General features: G+C 37.3%; 4 protein-coding genes, 2 long non-coding RNA genes and 1 other non-coding gene across 7 annotated transcripts; 4 read left to right on the top strand and 3 right to left on the bottom strand.

Annotated features, from left to right (window-relative positions):
• The first annotated feature begins 2,250 nt into the window (after positions 1-2,250).
• On the top strand, positions 2,251-3,363 carry LOC113324050 (bifunctional protein FolD 4, chloroplastic-like). The gene has a single exon (XM_026572388.1). It carries the CDS (start codon positions 2,251-2,253, stop codon positions 3,361-3,363), a length of 1,113 nt encoding a protein of 370 aa, XP_026428173.1.
• A 363-nt stretch (positions 3,364-3,726) lies between these two features.
• Positions 3,727-3,800, bottom strand: TRNAE-UUC. Its single transcript has one exon. It is a non-coding gene; the product is annotated as a tRNA-Glu (tRNA).
• Positions 3,801-4,349: 549 nt separating this feature from the next.
• LOC113323317 (peroxiredoxin-2E-2, chloroplastic-like) lies at positions 4,350-5,406 on the top strand. The gene has a single exon (XM_026571603.1). It carries the CDS (start codon positions 4,484-4,486, stop codon positions 5,174-5,176), a length of 693 nt encoding a protein of 230 aa, XP_026427388.1. The 5' UTR covers positions 4,350-4,483; the 3' UTR covers positions 5,177-5,406.
• Positions 5,407-5,512: 106 nt separating this feature from the next.
• Positions 5,513-9,120, bottom strand: LOC113323315 (probable glucomannan 4-beta-mannosyltransferase 11). Its single transcript, XM_026571601.1, has 8 exons — positions 8,470-9,120; positions 8,062-8,160; positions 7,720-7,972; positions 7,306-7,553; positions 7,109-7,222; positions 6,827-7,026; positions 6,516-6,719; positions 5,513-6,074 (listed from the first exon to the last, which is right to left on the bottom strand). Exons 1-8 carry the CDS (start codon positions 8,857-8,859, stop codon positions 5,912-5,914), a joined length of 1,671 nt encoding a protein of 556 aa, XP_026427386.1. The 5' UTR covers positions 8,860-9,120; the 3' UTR covers positions 5,513-5,911.
• A 150-nt stretch (positions 9,121-9,270) lies between these two features.
• LOC113323318 lies at positions 9,271-11,929 on the top strand. The gene is made up of 3 exons (XR_003347543.1): positions 9,271-9,460; positions 11,418-11,545; positions 11,787-11,929. It is a non-coding gene; the product is annotated as an uncharacterized LOC113323318 (long non-coding RNA).
• LOC113323316 (probable glucomannan 4-beta-mannosyltransferase 11) lies at positions 9,572-13,424 on the bottom strand. The gene is made up of 8 exons (XM_026571602.1): positions 12,652-13,424; positions 12,180-12,278; positions 11,845-12,097; positions 11,434-11,681; positions 11,229-11,342; positions 10,947-11,146; positions 10,643-10,846; positions 9,572-10,201 (listed from the first exon to the last, which is right to left on the bottom strand). Exons 1-8 carry the CDS (start codon positions 13,039-13,041, stop codon positions 10,039-10,041), a joined length of 1,671 nt encoding a protein of 556 aa, XP_026427387.1. The 5' UTR covers positions 13,042-13,424; the 3' UTR covers positions 9,572-10,038.
• Positions 12,089-13,199, top strand: LOC113323319. The gene is made up of 2 exons (XR_003347544.1): positions 12,089-12,301; positions 12,410-13,199. It is a non-coding gene; the product is annotated as an uncharacterized LOC113323319 (long non-coding RNA).
• Positions 13,425-23,236: the final 9,812 nt, after the last annotated feature.

The raw sequence follows: 23,236 nt of genomic DNA on the forward strand, positions 1-23,236 counted from the left end.
TTAAAATAGATTTCCACTTCAGATTAAGATAAATTTATTACAATTTGAACTTGCAAATAATATCAAACTACATTTTAATAAACCACAACAAAAACATCAAACTACATCAAATCCAGCGACATTCTCTCTATAAAGTTCATAGCATTCAAAATGCTTAAACTCTCTTCCGCTTTCTTCAGTAAACTTGGTATGAGCGATGGTTTTCTGCATAACAAATAAACAACAAGTTCAGATATTTATGATCCAGTTGAGTCCATGAGGGCAGAGGTAAAGATACTCACCAGTTCTTCGTTGGGTAATCCATAATTGCTACGGTGAACCATCCACAAAACTTCCGTATAATGTTTGACTTCCTTAGTAATGAATGCAATTCTTAGTTCTAGGCTCTTAATGTTTCTTATGGTTTCGTTCCGCGATGCTACAAATGTCCCAATACTCTTTCCCAGAAATAGTTACTGTTCATTGGTCTCATCATACAATGTAACCAAGATCGAACAAGAGTAACATCTTCTTCTGTTGTAAAGACGGGGAGAGGCATTCGAGTGCAGTACAGATGTGCTTGAGATGGACCATCTTTTAGAATTCTAAAACACGCTTTGTAACAAAAAGGTTTACCATGAGCTTCCTCACAATTATCAAGAGTTTTAGAAGTAGAAGGTGTTACCTCCATCTTCTTCCTCTTTTTAGCTACATCGGTCCTGACACAAGTATGAAAGTTATAAGACTACTTCGAACAAGAAAGGGATACAAATTATACGAAATATGGATTTCAAATGCCAAAAACTTGTCAACAAATAAGAAGGGTCGTCTTACCCGAAATAACACATATGAGCCGAACCATGTCTTAGAATTTTCAATAGCTTACACAGAGAGTGGTTCGGCTCGTACCACAAACTATTTATAAGCCGATCTCATTTGTTCGTCTCACAACCAATACTATCGAATAAGCCGAACCTAAAATTATGAATTCAAACATTTATTCGGCGCAAAACTAGTACTACCATATGAGCCGATCCTATACACATGCAAAACTTATGAAATTGAAACAACATTTATTCGGCGCAAAACCATTACTACCATATGGGCCGATCCTATACACATGCAAAACTTATGAAATTGAAACAACATTTATTCGGCGCAAAACTAGTACTACCATACAAGCCGATCCTATACACATGCAAAATTTTATGAAATTTCCACAACACAAATTCGGCGCAAATCTAATGCCATCGAATAAGAGGATCCTAAATACAAGGCTCTATGTCACTAGGTTCGGCACAAAACGGATATGCATTTTAAGCCTTTCATATGCAGTTTCAGGGTTGAGTTTGAAGAACAGTTCGGCGCAAATCTAAACTTGATTTTACGCCGAACCCAACCCTGTAACCGCTGCACAAACCATGTTTTTGACGAATTAAACCAATCATACCAACCAAAAAAATCAAATACGAGATGGGTTTGTAGAACTAACCTTTTTATTCTCATTTCAGGAGTTGGTTCTTCTTCAATCTCTTCCTCCGGTTGGATTTGTGGTTGATTTTCAGTTTCTTCTTCACTCTCTAAATCTTCTTCTTCTTCAACATGTTGTTCAATTGATCGATTAGAAAGAGATACTTGCTTACGACGACCCATTATATAGATGATTTTAACCGTCGATTAACTTTTCACGAATCGACGATCAAAGATGCGATGAATTATTTTTTTTGGAGAAGATGAACGGGTTCGGCTGCTGTGGAGAGGAAGAAGAAGGTGAATGAAACTGATTTTAGGTTTATTGATTATAGGTTTTTGTATTAGGGTTGGGGATAAATTAGTAATTTAAAAGATTTAAGGGCATATAGGTAATTGAACTACCCATAGGTACCCCTTATAAGATCACCCAAATTAGGACTATTACTTTGTATGTCTAGAAAGATTTAGGTATGCCCAAAATCAGGGTTCAATCAAAACTATCGACCTTGATACGCTTGGGCTGCCTTTTTGGTATATTAATAGGACCCTTGGATCTCACCGGCCCTAACACCAGTCGGTTGTTTCAGACCAATACGGTTTCTCGTATTTAGCAATCACGAGACTTCTGTTTTTGATTATATGCATAGAAATTTGGTAAGAGCATGACTTTCCTAGTTTGCTTCTTCTTTTTAGTATATACAAGAGAAACATCTAGCAAAAGTGGTTTACATCAAATTACTTTCGCTCTAAAAACCTTTATATTCTTCTAAGCCATCTCTCATCGTCTTCGCTTGAGCAATGGCGTCAACTATATTTTCGAGCTGTTCTTCATCAACATCAACAGCTCGTCTTCCCAAGTTTAATACAATCCGAAGAAGTGGTTCTGTTCGTCTAAGACCACCACCAGCTTTTCTTTCTTTCAAACCTCCAAGTCCTGCTGGCTTTGGTGCCTCCTCAATTAGCATGCAGCGTCGAAGTTCTAATTCTAGTATTACTGCTGTGGCGATGTCAATGAGTACTAGATTTCCTAGAGTGAAACTTAACGGAAAGGCGGTTGCGGAGGAAATCAGAGATGAAATAACAGATGAAGTAACGAGGATGAGGGATGCAATTGGTGTCACACCAAAGTTAACTGTTATTGTAGTTGGGGATAAGAATCACTCGCCGGATCATCTTGCAAACAAGTTGGAGGCTTGTGAAGCAGCAGGGATCAAAACCGATGTAATTCGTTTGCTAGATGATTCCTCAGAAGAAGAAGTTCTTGATTGTATTTCGCGATTCAACGACGAATCCTCCGTTCACGGTATCCACATTCAGTTGCCTCTACCTCTTCATATGGATAACCAAAAAATCTTGAATGCTGTTCGAGTTGAGAAAGATGTTGATGGATTCAGTTCACTGAAAACACGAGATCAACAGCCGCCATTTAAATTTCCTTCCGTAATTCCATGCACAGCCAAAGGATGCATGGAATTGTTGTATAGATGTGACATTCGTATAAAAGGGAAATCAGTAGTTGTAATTGGTAATGGAACTGATACTGACATCGTCGCACCTGCTGCCGCATATTTACTACAGAGGCACGGTGCCAATGTCACTGTTGTGCACCGTGGAACAGAGAACCTCAAGGAGATCATTGGAGAAGCAGATATCCTTATCTCCGCTGCAGAAAGAGCTTATCTGGTGAGGGCTCGCTGGATTAAGCCAAGAGCAATTGTCATTGACACCGGCAATAACATGATGAAAAGTCATCTAGGCTCCTATGAATTTGTTGGGGACGTTTGCTATGAAGAGCCTTATGAGTGGGCTTCAGTTATAGCTCCAGTACCGGGAGGAGTGGAATCCATGACCACCGCGATGCTTCTCTCAAACACGCTTCTCATGGCTAAGAGGGCTCTTAAGTTTGAATGACCTGCATGGGACATATATATTTTCTGCAATTACGCCATCTTTTTCTTTCGGTTTTAAATTCTTTTGTATTTTGTGGGATGAAATTTATTATTAATAAAATTCTTTTTAGGGATCTTAATAGTTTTCCTCTACTGTTTTATTCACTTATTATGGCGAACAGATCGTGACTCGTTCAAGGCTTTAACCTTTTACTTGGATAAAGCTTCTAACATTCGCAATCTTTATCACGTATTCAGTGTTTTAGTTGAGAAGCACATGATATAAGAGCACGTAAACAAAAAGAAGTTGGCTAAGTTGATAGAAGCATTTGCACTGTTTAGATACAAAACCATTGTGGTTGCAGTCAAAAAGGAAGGCAAAAAGTTCCATTGCCGGGATTTGAACCCGGGTCGCCTGGGTGAAAGCCAGGTATCCTAACCGGGCTGGACTACAATGGATTGATGTCTCCACTTCAATTGGTAACCAACAATAGCCTCTGCACAGTGGTTGCATTGAGATTTTGCGTATCGCATAGAAATTACCTAGATCATGAATCTAACCATTACCTTTTTTTTTTTTTTTTTGTTTAAACATTTTTCTTGCTCCAGTGAATTGTGTCTGGGACTCCATACTCCATATGGTCCATCGGTCATCCCTGGCATCCTGCTACTTAAATCCGTTAGTTACTCACACAGACTCAGTGAAGCCGTTTATAGTCATGAGTCCCCAAACAGACTGATGCATCGGTTCATTGACTTCAACCCCACTGCCAATTTGACACATGCCCCGTCTACTTTCTCTCAAAGGACACTTGCCCAACGACAACCACAAAAAGGTCACGAAAAATCTAACAAAGACACGCGTCGACGAACCATAATCCATCCCACAAGACATAAATCTCAAGAATCACGAACCACCAACGATCAAAACCTAAGGACGACAGGATCCATCAACTCCACCTCAAGCTCACTTTAAAAAAGTACTCCACAATTTCTTTTTTAGAATATTCCAAAAATCTTGAACGGCTCTTCATCTCAGACCTGTGACTACACCTCGTCCCCTCCGCCCCCAACCAAATCCTAACCTAACCCCTCATTTCATTTCCTCTCAAAAACAGTTTCTTCCAATCTCTCTGTAAAAAATGGCACTAACAGCAGCAACAGCCTCCCCAATCATGGCAAAATTGCTAACAACAGCCGCATCCACAACAAGAATCTCAACATCATCAATCAGATTCTCACCAAAACACCTATCCTCTTCAAAACTCACCTTCAAATCCACCTTCTCCTTCTCATCAACAAACAAACCCCAATCCCAAAGATTCAGCACTTCAAGTATCAAAGCAACAATCTCCACCGGCGATAAACTACCTGAATCGACACTCTCTTACTTCGATTCCGCCGGAGAGTTACAGACAACCACCGTCTCTGAACTGACTAAAGGAAAGAAGGCTGTGTTATTCGCCGTCCCCGGTGCGTTTACACCGACGTGTTCGCAGAAACATTTACCCGGATTTGTTGAGAAATCGGGTGAGTTGAAATCTAAAGGTGTTCATACGATTGCTTGTATTAGTGTGAATGATGCGTTTGTGATGAAGGCTTGGAAGGAGGATTTGAAGATTGGTGATGAGGTTTTGTTGTTGAGTGATGGGAATGGTGATTTTACTAGAGCACTTGGTGTGGAGTTGGATTTGAGTGATAAGCCTATTGGGTTGGGTGTTAGGTCAAGGAGGTATGCTCTTCTTGCTGATGATGGTGTTGTTAAGGTTTTGAATTTGGAAGAAGGTGGAGCTTTTGAGAATAGTAGTGCTGAGGATATGCTCAAAGCTCTCTAAATCTAATGGAAGTGGAACAGATGATTTTGGTGAGATTATCTTTATTGAGTTTTAATTTGTGGTGAAAATTAGGGTTTATGTTTTTTTGTCTTGTTATGGGAGTAGGGTTCTTGAATTGAATAAGATTTTGGATTATGATAACCATGTCTTTGTAAGAAATCCTTGTGTTTTCTTGTTGAATTTTGAAAAGATGGTTATGAAAATCTATGAAATTGCATTGCTTAAACATACATTGTTGGTTTTGAAATTAATCATGTTTGATTGTTATGATTAGGTATAATGTAGGATTTTGTGGTTTAATTAGGGGTTACATAGAAGTAGATTGACATTTCATTATGTTAGGGTTTTGATGTGGGATGTTTGAGGAATCTGTAGTTCAATTAGGGGTTAGGTAGAAGTAGATGTTTTTGTAGGGAAACCGTGGTAAATGGAAGATAAAATGAAGAGGTTTACCGTTTACAGAAAGAATGATATATATTGGTTATTTCTGTTAAGTTCAATTGACAATCGAAAGAATCATACATATTTAAAAGGAGTTACATAACATGGATTAGCTGTTTAGAACTCTCTAGCCAATCGAAAACTATACTATGTTGTCACTGTATTCTGTAACTTGCCAATCCTATTTTTGATATTGTGATATTTTAGCAAGAATTGACACCTACAAGATAACACTTTTATGTTGTTAGAGAAACGGTATAGGTTCCAAATGATGAGACTGATTTGTTGCTCTTGCTAATCATATGGGGGTTGGGTGCCAACATAACCCAACCCACAAATTAAGAAGGCACCTCCTTGTAAATACAAGTATATGTATTTCCCAGATTTTGTGATTACTAGATCATAAAATGCACAAAAGAAGAGGAACGTTCCCGTGCAGAGCTCCATCAAGTAGATTCTATTAGAAAGTAAAAAAGAAGGTAGTTAGTCATACACATGTTTCCATAAATTGCTATCTATCTGAATGAATGTGTAGACCTGTATATAGTTGATTTGTTTACCCTAGACTTCTGAATCTGATTTCGTCACTTGTCTAGAGCTCTTGATAGATCACTGAGTTATACCTGTATCTAAATTTGATTTCAATCTTAGACTGAGTAGTTGCGTGTATATGAGTTAGATTTATTATGTGTGTAGGTTGATCAAATTAAGCCATTAAGAAAGAAAAGCTTGAGCTTTTACTCTGACCCTATTGTTAGAAGCCTGACTCGTAACTGTGTAATATAAGACCACTTCCTAATCTTAAGAAGTAGGACAAAATCTAGGTCATGGATAATCTAATCATAGTGTTGCTAGGATGAAACATAAGAGGAACTTGGACTTCAGAAGGTGCTGGTACCTTTCTAGCAATGGAAGTTTCCTCGATGCTTTTATTGGTAAGCTGTTGGAGTCTTCAGATATGAGTAGAGCTTCTCCTAATTTCTCTGTGACTACCCATTCATTCGCTCTCTTCCTATCTAGCAAACCTATATATATTGCTTTTATTCGAGTCATAGACAAGACATTTTCAAGTAAAATCCAGAAAACAAGTAGGTGGATAGACCTGCACAACATAGAAGATAACAAAATAAAAAAAAGAACAAGAGACATTTAGTTCCCTTGGGAGCTAGTATTGGGCATGATAGCATATACGTAGATGAATGAAATCACCTTGGTGTTTCAATAATATTGAGAAGCATGATGGTGGTGGGTATATAAACTGCACTCCATTTTGGTATATCAACTTCAGGAAACATAACGCACATAGGGATTATCACACAGAAAAAGGTGAAGGAGATGATATGAGTTACCATCTTCCGGGCTAAGAAGAAGTTATAAATAACATAAATCTTCCTCCAGAAACTGATCCTCTGCATGCCGTAAAACGTTACATGTTTCAGAGTATGGATTGCAGTTCAGAAGGCAAGTAAAATGAGATCTGATGTAGATTACCTTATTCCTGATGATATCCATCACCATTTTTCTGAATAAGTTGGCAGGTCCACATGACCATCGATGCTGTTGATAACGAAGGGCCTTGTAAGTGCTAGGCAATTCACATTTCACCTGGAAGTTAGGGAAGATTAGTGGGAGATTGTCAATAAAAATGGGATTAGCTATGTTGATTTTGCAGGAATAGAGTATAAAACCTTGATATCAGAGACGTAGACAAATTTCCAGCCCCGGAGACTTGCCCGGAGGGACAGATCCAAGTCCTCTGTAGTTGTGCGTGGATTCCATCCTCCTGCTTCGTTAATAGCTGTAAGTCTCCATACACCTGCGGTGCCATTGAAACTGAAGAAGGCATACGCGTAAGACCCAACTTCTTGTTCCACCTTAAAATGGAAGTTCAAAGACAGTTCCTGAATTCTTGTCATTATGCACTCATGTGAATTAGCTGCAAAACCAAATCAATCCTTTCATTGTCCGTCCATTGATTTTCATCACCTAGTAAATCCAGTGTCCATATTTTATAAAAATCTGTTGCTTTCTGCTGTCACAGAGTAAGATTATCTAGAGCAACAAAATACGACAATTAGTCAAGGGAGATGAAGCTAAATTACTGTATTCCCATTGCGCTTGAACAAGACCAATTTCTTGATTGTGTATGAGGTAAGGAACGGTTCGGTGGAGGTAGTCAGGGTCAGGTTGGAAATCAGCATCAAAGATGGCAACAAATTCGCATTCCTTGACGTAGCTGTGTTTCAAACCTTCTTTAAGACCTCCAGCTTTATACCCATTTCGATTAGCTCTAGTTTCGTATTTGATGTTTATTCCTTCATTTTCCCATCTTTGACATTCTATCTGAACCAAATCCTGTAGGAAAATTCCCAACAACACCAAATCTGTCAACATAAGTTAGGTATACTCCACTACGAATTATTGAATACAATCAAAATCAAGACCTTGATGAGAGGATCAGTTGAATCATCGAGGACTTGAACTATGATTCTGTTGGACGGCCATGAAAGACGACAGGCAGCTCCTATTGACAGCTTGTAGACCTGCAAGCAGCCATTTTTGAAGTAGAATTAAGAAGCCTTTTTTTAGTTGAAACTTGATTAGTACATAGTAGTAGTATTATTTATCGCAGTCAGTCGCATCAAGAATAAGCATAATTTTTGAATGCAGATTATGCTGCTGTAAATTAGTGGTGGGTGTAGATGAGAGGAAGATGCTCTAGAATTCAGTCTGATGCCTGTCACTACTTACTGTTGGTTTTGAAACTACTGTCAATCTCAGGTAACTCTTGGAGTTGAAAAAGACGTTTTATAGAAGAAACTATCTTGAAACTGCTTATATAGAGAACTTACCTTTCTTTCATTGTACATGGGTATCTGAACTAGCACCATCGGATAATCTGATGAACATTTCTGAACCTCACCTTGTTCTTCGACGTTGTGTTCCACTGGATTAATTGCTTCGAATTTATAACGCTTTTCTGGCTTAAACCCAGAAAGCATCATATAGTAAACTATGACTGACATATACAATCTTTCAAACAACACCATGACTACCATCACTGAACACAAGTAGACTGATACTGTCAAGCCTGGAACAATAATTGAGCTTCTTATTACGTTCCATGTCAACCCAAGTTCCTGAATTGCTTCATCTTTCGTCAGCTTAAGTAGAGTTTCATGAACAAAGCTTGTTATCAATGGAGCCCAATCATCAAACACCATCTTCCTAAAACCCTCCATTTCTGTCTTGTGTACTAAATTCAGCAAGAGCAGAAAACCCACTGACTCATTTCTTGAGATTTCGAAGCGGATTTTAATAGAAAGAACAGTTCTAGAGAAGATTAGTTGATGTAATCAACTAACGAAAATGAATGAATCAATCATTTTTATTGGATTATTGATATTATATTTAATTTATTGAGCCAAGCCGAATCCAGGTAATTGTACTTTTCATATGCAGTTGATGCTAACTGCCATCAACAGCCGGTCAGCAGAATGCTTAGCTGTTAAGAGAAAGAAGTGTAGAATGAGGATCTGGAAAAAAGATGCCAACTCCCCTTCATATCCTCCATTCCTCCTCTTCTTTCTTCTCTTCAAGCAAAGCCCAAGCCCAAACATTCACTACATCAAGAATCTCAGCAGTCAGCAGCACGAATTTCCACTGGTGATAACACTCTCTTGCTTCGACTCCGCCGGAGGATTTCAAACAACCACCTTCCCTGAATCATTATACTCAGCTGTCCCGGTGCATTTACACCAACTGTTACCTGGTTTAGTGGTGCTGAAGATGATATTCTCAATTGCTCAAAACTCTCTAAATCTGATGGAACGGATGATATTGGTGAGATTTTTCAATAATCTTTTCTGGTTTAAATTAGGGTTTATGTATTTTTGTCTTGTTATGAGAGTAGGGTTCTTGAATTGAATGAGAATTTTGATTATGATAGTCATGTCTTTGTGATTGTAAGAAATCCATGTGTTTAGTTGTTGAATCTTTCAGTAGACTTAAACTTATGAGAAATCGCTGAGATCCATGTCAAATTTTTCTGTAGCAAATGCTTAACCTTACATTGTGGCTTGTGAAATTAGGTCGTCGTATCCTTTTAGTTGTGAGATATTGAAATTTCATTATAGTCGAAGTAGGGTTTTTGAGGAATTTGTAGTTCAATTAGGTAGGTGGATCACTTTAGATGTTTTTGTAGGGGAGGTATAGTAAATGGAAGATACAATGAAGAAGTTTACAGAAAGAATGATATATATTGATTTTTCCTGTACAATTCGATTCGTTGTTTAAGGAATCATGATACTACAGTATAGGGTTTAGGATTCCCTACCCATTTGAAACTTCACTATGTTGTCACTGTATAGATTACAAATGACGAGACTGATGTGTTTTCGTAGAATGATTCATTGCCCTTGCTAATAATAGGTGGGTTGGGTGCCAACATAACCTAGCCCACAAATGAAGAAGGCGCTTGCTTGTACATACAAGTATATGTATTTCCCAGACTTTGCAATTGCTAGGTCATAACATGCACAAAAAAAGATGAACCCTCCCATGCAAAGCTCCATCAAGTAGATTCTATTAGAAAGTAAAAAAAAAAGAAGAGAATTAGTCATGCACGTGTTTCCATAAATTGCTATCTGACTGAATGAATTTTGTTAAACTGGTTTACCCTACACTTCTGAAAATAAATTGTTTCAATCTTACTTGTTTAGAACTTTTGATAGTTCACTGTGGTATACCTGTATCTAAATTGATCTCGATTTCTGGCTGAATAGTTTTATATGTTTATGGTTATATGAGTTGTTACGTGAGTGGGATGATCAAACTAAGCCACTTAGAAAAAAATGCCTTGCTGTTTACACTGACCAAATTTCTAGAAGTTTGGCTTGTCATTGTGTTATAGAAGACCGCTTCCTAATCTTAAGAAGTTGTGCGAATTGGAGGTCATGGACAATCTAAACATAGTGTTGTTCGGATGAAACATTGAGGAACTTGGATTTGAGTAAGTGTTTCTACCTTTCTAGCAAAGGAGGTTTCCGTGATAATTTGATTGGTAAACTGTTGGAGTCATTAGAATTGAGTAGGGTGTCTCCTAATTTCTCTGTCACCACCCATTCGCTCGCTCTCTTTCTATCTAGCAAACCGATAAGTATCGCTTTGATACGAGTCATAGACATGACAGTTTCAAGCGAAATCCAGAAAGCAAGTAGGTGGATAGACCTGCACAATGTAGAAAAAAAGAAAAAACTTTAAGTTCCATAGGGAGCACTGGGGAAGCCCAAGGGTTTGGGCATAATAACATACACATAGATGAACTCACCTTGGTGTTTCAATAATATTCAGAAGCGTTATGGCAGTAGGTATATAAACTGCACCCCATTTTGGAATTGCAACTTCAGGAAACATAACACACGTAGGGATTATAACACAGAAAAAGGTGAAGGTGACGATATGAGTTATCATCTTCCGGACTAAGAAGAAGTTGTATATCACATAAATCTTCCTCCACAAACTGATCCTCTGCAGGAAGTAAATGTTACATGTTTCACGGTTTGGATTGTAGTTGAGAAGGAAAGTAAAATGGAAACATAATGTAGATTACCTTATTCCTGATGATATCCATCGCCATTTTTCTGAACAAGTTAGCAGGTCCACATGACCATCGATGTTGTTGATAACGTAGGGCCTTATAAGTTCTAGGCAATTCACTTTTCACCTGGAAGTTAGGGAAGATTAATGGTTGTATGGAGGATTGCCTATAAAAATGTATTTAACTATGTTTGTTTTGCAGGAATAGAGTATAAAACCTTGATATCTGAGACATAGACAAATTTCCAGCCATGGAGACTTGCGCGGAGGGACAGATCCAAGTCCTCAGTGGTTGTGCGTGCATTCCATCCTCCAGCTTCGTCAATTGTCGTAAGTCTCCATACCCCTGCAGTGCCATTGAAACTGAAGAAGGCATATGCGAAGGACCCAACTTCTTGTTCCACCTTAAAATGGAAGTTTAAAGATACTTCTTGAATTCTTGTCATTATACACTCACGTGAATTAGCTGTAAAACCAAATAGACCCTTTCGTTATCTGTACATTGATTTTCATCACCTAGTAAATTCACTGTTCAGATTTTATTAAAATCAGCTGCTTTTTGCTATCACAGATTAAGATTATCTAGAGCAACAAGATAGAATCAGCTAAGAGAGATGAAACTAAATTACTGGATTCCCACTGTGCTTGAACAAGACCAATTTCAGGATTGTGAATGAAATAAGGAACGATCCTGTGGAGGTAGTCTGGTTCTGGTTGGAAGTCAGCATCAAAGATGGCAACGAATTCACACCCCTCAACATAGCTGTGTTTCAATCCTTCTTTAAGAGCTCCAGCTTTGTACCCATTTCGGTGAATCCTTGTTTCATATCTGATGTTGATTCCTTCTTTTTCCCATCTTCGACATTCTATCTGTACCAAGTCCTGTAGGAAAATTCCCAATTATACCAAATTTATCAGCAGACTTGGATATATTCGACTAAGAATTACTGAATGAAGTCAAAACCTTGATGAGAGGATCAGTTGAATCATCGAGGACTTGAACTATGATTCGGTCAGACGGCCATGAAAGGCGGCACACAGCTTCTATTGACAGCTTGTAAACCTGCAAGCAGCCATTTTTCATTTGTAAGTATGAAACCTCTTTTTAGTTGAATTTTGCATAGTACATAGAATTATCTAACGTAACATGTTACGGATAAGCATAATTTGTGAATATACTCCCTGCAAAATCAGATTAATGCTGCCATAAAGCTGCTGTAAGGGGAATTGGTGGTGATGGAGATGAAATGATTCAGTTGTGGGAGGTGGAGGTGAATACAGTCAGTTAGATTCTCGACACTACCTACTGCTGGTTTTGAAGCTAGTGTTTTTGGAGTTCAAAAAGACGTTACTACAAAAGAAACCATCTTGAAGCTATGGAGGTATTTAAAGGAAGAAGCTGTCAGTAGAAAATGGAATTGAATTGCTCAGCTAACCTTTCTTTCATTGTACATGGGTATCTGAACCAGCACCATCGGATAGTCTGCCGTGCACTTCTGAACCTCACCTTGTTCTTCGACGCTGTGTTCCACAGGATTAATGGCTTCGAATTTGTAACGCTTTTCTGGTTTAAACCCAGAAAGCATTACATAATAGATTATGCCTGACATATACAATCGTTCAACGAACACCATCAGTATCATCACTGAACACAGGTAGACTGATACTGTCAAGACTGGAACTATGATCGAGCTTCGTATTACATTCCATATCAATCCAAGTTCTCTGATTATATCATATTTAGTCAACTGGAACAGAGTTTCATGAACATAGCTTGTTATGAATGGAGCCCAGTCATCCATTACTACTTGCTTGAAACCTTCCATTCTCAAACTCAACAAGAGAAGAAAAAACAACTTCTGATTTCAGTGCTCATTATTATTATTATCTGAGACTGAGAATCTAAAGTAGTAAAAACAAGAACAGGTCTTAAGAGAAGTTGTTGTTAGCTGCCAATAATGAATCAATCATTTTTATTCTATGATTGACATTATTGAATACTAGTATTATATTTGTGTATTATACAGAATATGCAAATGCAGTTGGAGGCTTGGCGCCTAACAAGAGTAGTAGTCAGCAGACTGCTTGGCTGTTAAAAGAGAAAGAAGGATAAAATATCTGGATTCTGGAGACAGATGCTGTGCATGCAATTGGTCCGCTTATAAAATACTAACAAAACTTGTATCAGTGGGTTTGACAATTTGGTGGGTTCAGCCGACATGGGTTGGTATGTCTAGGGATCGAGTCTGCTAGCAGCCTCTTAAATGGTTTATTTTATTTGATAATATGTGCAGGACAGAGAGACTTCGACCGATATAAAAGGCTCACGACACAAAATGGGTGGGAAAATTAACTCCTAATTAGTACTAATTCAAATTTCAAAACCCCAAAATTAGTCGTGTAAAACCCCTTGTAATTAAGGGAAAAATATCGTTTGGTCCTTTTTTAGGTGGGTCCATGTCTGTTTGGTCTTTTAGGAAAACGCTTTTACTGTTTGGTCCATAATTATTTAAAAATATTAAACTGATAAAAATATCCTTCCGTGTTAATTTTTACTTATTTTCTTGTAGCAGTTCATTCCAGAAATGAAGTCCATATAAAAACCTAAAAAAACAGACTTCATTCCAGAAATGAAGTCCATATAAAACTTGTACAAACCAGAGTTCATTCCAGAAATGAAGTCCATATAAAAACCTAAAAAAACGGACTTCATTCCAGGAATGAAGTCCATATAAAAACCTATACAAACCAGAGTTCATTCCAAAATGAAGTCCATATAAAAACCTAAAAAAATAGACTTCATTCCAGGAATGAAGTCCATATAAAAACCTATACAAACCAGAGTTCATTCCAGAAATGAAGTCTATATAAAAACCTAAAAAAACAGACTTCATTCCAGAAATGAAGTCCATATAAAAACTAATACAAACCAGAGTTCATTGCAGAAATGAAGTCCATATAAAACCCTAAAAAACAGACTTCATTACAGAAATGAAGTCCATATAAAAACCTATACAAACCAGAGTTCATTTCTGGAATGAACTCCATATAAAAACATCAGCAGCATCATCTTCATCTTCAACAACAGCAGCAGCAGCAAAGAACTTCATCAAAATTCATTGTCGTCATTCATCTTCAACAACAGCAACAACAAAAAACGACGAAAAGCACCCAAATCTTCATCTTCTTTATCGATTTCAACAACATCATATACATCGTCGTCTTCAACATCATATTTCATCGATTTCATCATCTTCATCGTCGTCTTCAACAGAAACAAACAACATCATCGTCTTCATCTTTTTCTTTATCAAGACAGCAACAAAAAAAACCCTAAAAACAGAGTTCATCTTCAACACAAGCAGTAGCAGCAACATGAGATCGTCGTCATCTTCATCAAGTAGATCGGGTTCGTCATCGTCTTCAACATCAAATATGATCAAATCATCAAGAAAAAGAAAAGAAAAGAGAGAGAGGAAAGTAGATCTGAAAAAGAAAAGAAGATGAGAGAGAAAGTAAATATGAGAATTAGATATTTTCTAGTAATTTTGGTATATATGTGGTCACCCTAGGACCAAACCATTATTTTCTAGGACCAAACAATAATATAAGGGTATTTCTGCCACCACACAATGAAAATTACATCATCCATGACATCACCCCAGGACCAAATCATAATTTCTAGGACCAAACTATAATATATTTTCCCAAATAGGACCAAACAGATACATGACTGAATCAACTGGACTAGATTTTCTCTAATATATTATTTCTAGGACCATATGGTATTTCCTACTATAATTAATTTCTGAATTTACCGTAACTATTACTCAAACCCCATCTATCCCCTTTATAGACAAAAACCCAGAAAGAAACAAAGAGACTTTTCTGAAAGTGGAGAAGGAATATGGAATTGAACCATGGACCTTTGTGCAAGAACTTGGAGAGGCCGTGTTCATTCTAGCTGGGTGTCCTCAAGTGAGGAACTTAAAATCATGTACAAACGTCGCAGCCGGTTTTGTTTCACCTGTGAATGTTCCTGAATGCTTGCGGCTGGCTGAGGAGTTTCGTTTCCTTCCTCAGAATCATGGTGCTAAGGAAGACAAATTGGAGGTCAAGAAAATTGTCCTCTATGCTGTCAAAAACGTTGTGGATACTGTGCACGACCCATATCGGTTAGAGGAAGGCGCCAACAAAAACATCAAATCTACTGGCAGGAAAAGACAACCCAGAAGAGGAGGCAGGGGTAGGAAAAGAAGGGAGACGAAGATTTAGGGTTGCACATGGGCGGGTATAAGTTAAAACCAACCTCGCACACACAGGCTGCGGGTTTTTATTTTCATAACCAACCCCGCACCCACAAACAGCGGGCGGGTTTTAATACCCGCCCGCTGCGGGTTGGGCAGGTATGGCTTTAAGCGGGTTTAACATGCTTTATATTCAATAATCATTCACACACATCTGTTTTTTAAAATTTAAATAAACTACTTACTTAAGTTCTTGTATAACTTAAAAAAATAAACCATAAACATAACATTGTTAAGCTTAAACAAGTTTAAACAATACAATTACTCTACTACTTTAAAGTTCAGATTAAAACTTAAACAATAAAAGTATCCAGAATATCATCTTCAAGTCTCTCCTCTAGGATCCGCAAGGATCAAGGACTTCCGACACGGTCTTCTTAAATATATCTGCAACCAAATTGAAAATTATGTCAGCTTCCTTTAAGGTCTTTACTCTTTACTGACATATACATAAAATAGAAAACAAAGAAGAAGAACATTTTGAATATTACCTTCCTCAATGCTAGAGGAATCATCTGGTACATACTCCATTATAAAATCAAGATCGACAGGATTTTGTAACCAACTCTGCGTACAGAGTAACGCCTCAACTGTCCTCGCAGAAAAAGAGCTTCTCCATTGACCAAGAACACGCTTACATGTACTAAATGCAGATTCAGACGCAACTGAAGAGACATGTATAGCTAATATATCCTTCGCCATATGTGAGAGTATTTTATACTTGGTGCTATTTTCTTTCCACCAAGCCAATATATCAAAATCGGGATCATTTGGAACACAATCATCCATCAAATACTTATCTAACTCTGAGTTTGCATCAAGAACTGGGTTTTTTCTATGCTTTTTCTTCCTTGACTCAAGAATGGCCTCAATCGAATCATTTACCATAACATCAGGAGTTACATCCACAGCAGCAACACTAGATGACCCTTCCTCCACTGTTGAAAACATAGACTTATACTCTTCAAAGAGTCTCACAAGTTCTTCCTTTACCTTTTTCATAATACTTTCAACCTTGTATTCATCGTTCTCATACAAACACTGAAGCACAAACTCTAACCCACCTTCGTTCTCTCTTGGATCAAGTATTCGGGCAAAAAATAATGTTGAATTCATATCTTCGTACCTATCTCAGTACTTATTGTACTTGCCAATCATAAGAGTTGTCAAACTTCAAATATAAGGATATGGATTTCTGGTATCTCTAAAAGCAATTAATTGTTCATGGATGATTGCTAATTGCCATAAGAATATATGTGATGTAACCTTTGTTGAAGTAGAAAACTTAGCAGTACAGTCAAAGAATACCTTAAAACACTTCACAAGGCCTCTGGCATAATCCCAATCTTTGGCATAAGGAGCATGCTGCTTAGGCTTCTTTTTCTTTTTCAGTAATAGCTTCCTGCCTCTTGGATTAGCATTCACACTTTCACTGTCAGATTCAGAACTAGATGAAGAGTCGGAAGATAACTCTCCAAGGTCAGAATTATCAATATCAGAAAGTATATCTTGAATATTAGGTAAAGCAAACGATTCATCTTCAGGGAAAATATAATTCTTTTGGAAGTCTTTGTCATTCCTTGCTAACCTATTAAAAACTCGTTCGTACTTTTCAGCTGCCTCTAACATCAAATATGTGTCATTCCAACGGGTTTTAACATCTAAAATCAAACCTTTCTTGGAGTCAATCGTTTCTTTTGTACAATACTCTTTAAATGTATCCAACCTAGTATGAGAAGCAGTAACAAACTTCACAACTGACCTGATCCTCTTAATCGACGCGTTAGATTTAAGTATTGCATCTCTTATAACCAGAGCAAGGACATGTGCAGCACATCTGACCTGATAAGAACAAAAACAAGAGAAACTTAGAAATTGCATTGGTTGAATCAAAAATTAAATCGTCATTTGTAATAAGAATTAATATAACTTTCTTACATGTAAGTACACAACTCTTTCAACTGCACCTGTCCAACCAATTACACTAGTCTTCGAGTAATCAATGGCCACGGTATTAGCATTAACATTGTCAAGAGTCACAGCAAAAACATCTTCGAGTCCTCAATCCACCAAACAATTTTCTAGCATGATACCAACGACTTTACCTGTATGACCTTCCACTAAGCAAAACATGATAATTCTCTTTTGCAACTTTCATTTATCATCTACATAATGAATAGTTGCACACATATAATTTAAATTATTCGGCGATGTCCATGTATCTGTTGTTAGAGATACTCTTTGTCTGTTCGCCTTGAAATATGCTTTCAACAGTTTCTTCTCATCAATCTACATTTCTAAAATGTCTCTGTAAATTGTCATACGACTTGGGACAGGAAATCTAGGCTCAAATTCTTGAAGCAAGGACCTTAAACCCTCTGCTTCAACAATTCTAAACGGCAACTCTAGCTTAATTATAAACTCCACTAAACGCCTTCTGCACCTATCATAACTATAAGAGGAAGCAACTAGTTTAGCACTAACACCTGGCTTCGGGGGTTATAAAACAAATACTATGTTGTTCCTTCTTCCTATCAGGATTCTTAGGACATCTATATGCATGATTCTTCAAACTAGTTGTCTCATTCCTAACCTTTGCATCAAAAGTATTTTTACAATGATTGCATATTGCTTGAAGAGGATTTAACCTAGTAAATTCTTTCACCCACACATCAGAATACTGTTTCGACTTCTTGTTACCTTCACATGGGGTTGTAACTTCAGTTTCAGAGACAGCAGGTACAGATTGAGGTGTCCCACCAGTTTCAGATTGAGGTGTTGTCGAGGCTTGTGCTGCACTTGACATTTGGCTGGAAGTAGCCATAGCCAAAGCCAAAGGTTGAGATGATGAACCTTCTTCCATTAACCTCCCTAAAAAACATTGAACACCAATTATATTTCATACCTAGATACAAATGAAATCACTTTCATTACAAGAGACAATCGAAATAAATTCATAATGAATATTGGGTTAAACACTAGATAGACAAATGCTGGAGAATCAATTGAATAGCAACATACATCACCACATCTGAAGGAAAGTCAGTGAGCAGGGAATACGTCTATTGCTTTATTCCATGAATCCCATGTTACTAAGTTAGCTGGGGAAAGGCTAGACTAAGCAAATAAAGATTGTAATACAGGACCTAGCGCAGTTTAACATGACAAAACTAGAAGAAAGGATTCCAATGACAAGAATAAAACATTACATGTAAAAACATCAAATCGAACTTCCTAATAATTTCAAGGCTAGTTTCACCAAGGAAAAAGAATAATCAAACAACATATTGGTCAGGAATTAGTCTACACAAACACTGATTGTTTCATTCATTCGAATCATTGATCAGGTTTCTGTTTTGATTCCAGAAAATCAAATTGAAACAAATAAAAATTATAAAATCAAAACAAAAAATAAGAAAAGTATAATTAGAATTCACAGAATCACAGATGAACATTAACTCAAGAAGAAAAACCAAAACCCCAAAAAATTTCATACCTAGGAAGTTCACATATGCAGATTAGGTATTGAATCTGTTGATTTTTCGATTGCTGGTGAATATTCTAAGTTGTAGTTGTTGTTGTTGAACTATTGATGAAGAAATAGACAAGTTACTGCTGTTTTCGTAGCGAATCGTAGGTGAGGAAGAAGACCGGGGAGGAAGAAGGGGAGAGGCCGAACAGAGAGACGAGTCTAGAAAGTCTGAAAGTGAATGAGGGATTACTAGTATTAGGGTTTCATAATGGATCGGACGGTTAGGATTAGTTATATCTAAAGGTATATATTTTGCGGGTTTTTCGGGCGGGTATGAGTTAAAACCAACCTCGCACCCACGGACAGCGGGTATTTTTTCATAACCAATCCCGTACCCACAATGGACGGTTTTGGATTAAAACCACGGATTTAGCAGGTACGGGTGGGTATGGGTATCGTGGACGGGTCTTTTGCAACCCTACAAGTGGAGAAGGATAAGTACTCCTACAAAGGGAATGGTCGTTGAGGAAGAGGGGCAAGAAGATGCCAACAATGAATCTTTTGAACTTTGAAGTCGATGTGCATTTCAAATGTAATAAGGACTTCTTAGTGTGCCATTTTTTTTGCTTTTTGACAGTTATAAACCTTTTTTTTCTTTTTATTCGGTGGACGGTTATAAACCTTAGTTACTGATATTGGCGATGCTCATCTTTTGTTGTGCTTTGTCCAGTTTTTTGTTGTTGCTGCTAGAAAAATAAAGGTTCCCCTGTCAGTGTATGTTCATCTACCAATAGTCTAAGAAAAGATGGTGTGTATGTATGTGGGTCAAAGAACGACTACGATCGTCCATGATATTGGACGGTAGAGATTATCTCTTGGCCCGATCATAAGTCTGACTCGTCCTGGCTAATAAATCTTTTAGACGCTGGGAACTCGTGTAATCTGACATAGCTCGTAACCCTTTTCATGGAAATTACTTTGACTTTTCTAAACTACACTAATATGATTAAGTGAAGGATAGCATGCACCGCTTGACAGAAACAGTCTGCACCTATGAATTTCGATTGGCACTGAAAATTAAGCCACGTACTCCTAAAGTGAGTAATGCAAACGGTATCCATTCGAAAGACGTATGAGTGTGGTTAGAGCATCCACAGTGGGCGAGTATAACCAAAAATTTGGGATGAGATCGTAACACAGTGGGACGGAGTAAAGATCAAATCCCAACCAAAGATCAAATTCCAGACCAAATATGGTCGCGACCAAATCCCAAATTTTAATATAGTCGGGCGTAAATTTAAAGTACGCTTGTTGCTGGGCGTAAATTTAAAGTACGCTTGTTAACGGGCGGAGATTTAAATTACGCCCGATAAAATTTTAATTAAAGTCCGCCTGATGAAAATTACAAACAATGGGGCGGACTTTAACGCGCAAAGACACAAAATATTAGTGAGATGAAGATGAATGAAAGGAGATCACGGGTACTGCTTTACAGATTTTGGTACTAATATAACATGAATGTAATGATCAAAGGTTTCTTATAATGGTTTGGTTTCATTTTCTTTTTAGGCTTAGTCTTATGGGATAGATTGGATGGAGAGATTGGGTGAAAAGTGTTGCAAATTCTGATAAAGCTGTTGGGAAAGTGTTGAAGGAAAATATAGATAGTTCTCTCTCCTAGCGATTGCTCCCAGGTGAAGTAGCTGCGAGATAGAAACGCCGAACCATTTGGCGCTCAAAAAGTTCCCCAAACGCCGAATGGAGCGGCGCTGAAGGAAAATTCTGAAAATTAACGCTGGATGTTCCGAACTGTTTGATCATTATTCACCGTCGGGTTGTAATCGGGTTGATAAGTCTTCAATATCTGGAAAACCGAATCGTACTTCCAAAGTTTTCCAGTCGATGCTTCATAATTCTGCTTTCCACGATGATACTGGGAAAATAATAAAATGAAAAACTTAGAGAAAGAAAGAAAGAGAACAAAATGGAAGAAAGAAAACATTAAAAAAATTATCATTCTTACATAATCCGCCTCGGTCATCCCCGTAGGTTTGTTTCTGAAGTAAGACCTAACAAAAGAAATATATTTCCTCACATCGGTTCTTATTGTGTTGCACTTTGTTTGCAATGTTTTTTTATCTCTTACGTTACCATCAGGACCCTTTCTTTTGTTGTACTCCTCAATAATCTTACTCCAAAATATTGCACCCTTTTTATCTTTTCCATGAATTGGATCGTTGCTTGCTATGACCCAACCATAAATTAGTGCCTCTTCTTCAGTTGTACTAAAGTGTGACATTTTGTGGTATGAAGTAGAGGAAGAAAATCAAAAGTATGTGAAGTAGAGGAAGAAAATTAATGAAGAAGATAATCAATTGATTTTGGTGTGAGGGATGAAGGTGAATTAATATTATATTTATAGGGAAGCTTGAAAAAATAGCTGTTAGGATTTTAAACGTATATGTAATCTTAGTCGTAGAAAAGACAACGGTCATCAGCATCCAAGGGCTGATACACAGAGCGCCGAATGGTTCGGCGCTCCATTTCCAGCCGTTAATCCACTAAAACCAAGTTCTCGAATTCCCAACGCCGAACCGTTCGGCGCGGTCAATCTGGTTGACCAAGTCAAGCGCCGAACGGTTCGGCGCTTCACTAAGAAAGCCCAGCGCTGCTTGGTTCGGCGTCTAGCAGCGCCATAAGACTTAGTAGCTCTGTCTGGGTGAGCTGGATGGCCAATCTAGCTGCTAGATTGACCACCCATAAGACTAAGCCTTAGGTCTTAACTAGGAGTACGTGGAGTGAAGATATTTTGAGAACTCTCCACCCTATTTAACGTCAAGTCCTTTTTAACGTGACTTTGATTCTTCCTTTTTCTCCATGTGTTTTAACCACCCCAAACCTATTGTCTGTAGGCTCCCCACATTCGCACTGGGATACGAACTCCACACTTTGTACTTTTAATCAATTGTTGTTTAAAATCACATTTGGCATTAATTTTACTATGGTTTTGTCCTTTGAATTTGGGTTGCATATATAGTTTTAATTATCGAAAATAGGTTCTTTTTGAAAATTTCTTCCAAAAGAATCGTCTTTATAAATTATTACACGAACATAGATTTTATAGACTAATATAGATAAATGTTAGTAATTATTTACGATGATACCATTAAGGTCCTGATTTTTTGTGCATTGTCACGTTTAGCGTGCATAGTCACGTTTATGGTATATTACAGTCGGCTGCCTCGTTGGATTAAATATTATTTAAACAATACGAGGGAACTAATTTCGAAAGCCCCGGCCGTTTCAAACTTCTAAAATGGAGTTTGATCAAGCGGATCAGTTGAAGAAAAATGAGATCAAAATCAAGTAATTTATGTAGAATTATCACGTTTCGCTTGCTGCTGCTAACCCAATTTGAGGTACGATTCTTTAATACTCGTTGTTTCAAAACTAGGGTTTACTGATTTGTATGGTTTTATACTAGGGTTTGTTGATTTCTTTGTATTGTGAAACTAGGATTTAAAATATTTTTTGGTGTTCGAAATCTAGGGTTTATTGAGGTATGGAGATGGATTTACCATCAGTTTATTGTTGTTTGAAAACTAGGTCTGCTAACTGTTTGAGAAAATGTCCCAGTGAACTCTGTGTTACTTTAAAATTCTGGAACTCATTTTGATGCACGGCAATTTATACAGTGTCTTTTTCAATTTTCTCCAAAGTTGTTCTATGTATGTTTATTGTGTTTGTAGCATTTTCACTTTTTTCCACTGATTTCATTTTCACTCTTTTTTCTGTTTTTGTTTCACTTGATTTTGCCATTGTTATTGTTGATTGATCTTTTAGTTTTCCTTTTGATGATTTCAATTTTTAAATGATTATAGAATTACTTTTCTGTTTGATGCATGTGTTGATAAGTGATAGTACCAAGTCGGGTATTCATTTGTTTCAATTGATTTGGCTATTTAGTTTTACTTTTGATGATTTCAATTGATTAAAAATTACTTTTATGTTTGATGCAAATTTTAATAGCTATAGTAATAATTTGAATATTCATGGGTGTGAAATGGATTTAGATATTTCAAATTGGTAAATGAAATTGGACTTTTTTAGTGCGAAACTGATTGTTAGTTGTTAAACTCTAATTTGGCTTTGAATCACTAGATACACAAGTAAATGAAATGACAGAATGTTAATGTATGTTTTTTATCATCCCATTCAGATGAAAATCAATTTAAATAACTT

This window comes from Papaver somniferum, chromosome 11, assembly GCF_003573695.1.
Source record: "Papaver somniferum cultivar HN1 chromosome 11, ASM357369v1, whole genome shotgun sequence".
NCBI lineage: Eukaryota > Viridiplantae > Streptophyta > Magnoliopsida > Ranunculales > Papaveraceae > Papaver > Papaver somniferum.

Bases quoted from the DNA above. Each gene is read 5' to 3' on its own strand.
- LOC113323316 (XM_026571602.1), bottom strand. From the start codon at position 13,041: ATGGAAGGTTTCAAGCAAGTAGTAATGGATGACTGGGCTCCATTCATA. The intron at 11,343-11,433 runs GTTTTATACTCT...CCTAACTTCCAG, and splicing joins TCTATGTCTCAGATATCAAG to GTGAAAAGTGAATTGCCTAG. The intron at 10,847-10,946 runs GTGAGTTCATCT...TACATTGTGCAG, and splicing joins AATATTATTGAAACACCAAG to GTCTATCCACCTACTTGCTT.
- LOC113323315 (XM_026571601.1), bottom strand. From the start codon at position 8,859: ATGGAGGGTTTTAGGAAGATGGTGTTTGATGATTGGGCTCCATTGATA. The intron at 8,161-8,469 runs GTAAGTTCTCTA...GGCTGCTTGCAG, and splicing joins CCATGTACAATGAAAGAAAG to GTCTACAAGCTGTCAATAGG. The intron at 7,554-7,719 runs GTAATTTAGCTT...TTGGTTTTGCAG, and splicing joins TCAAGCGCAATGGGAATACA to CTAATTCACATGAGTGCATA.
- LOC113324050 (XM_026572388.1), top strand. From the start codon at position 2,251: ATGGCGTCAACTATATTTTCGAGCTGTTCTTCATCAACATCAACAGCT.
- LOC113323317 (XM_026571603.1), top strand. From the start codon at position 4,484: ATGGCACTAACAGCAGCAACAGCCTCCCCAATCATGGCAAAATTGCTA.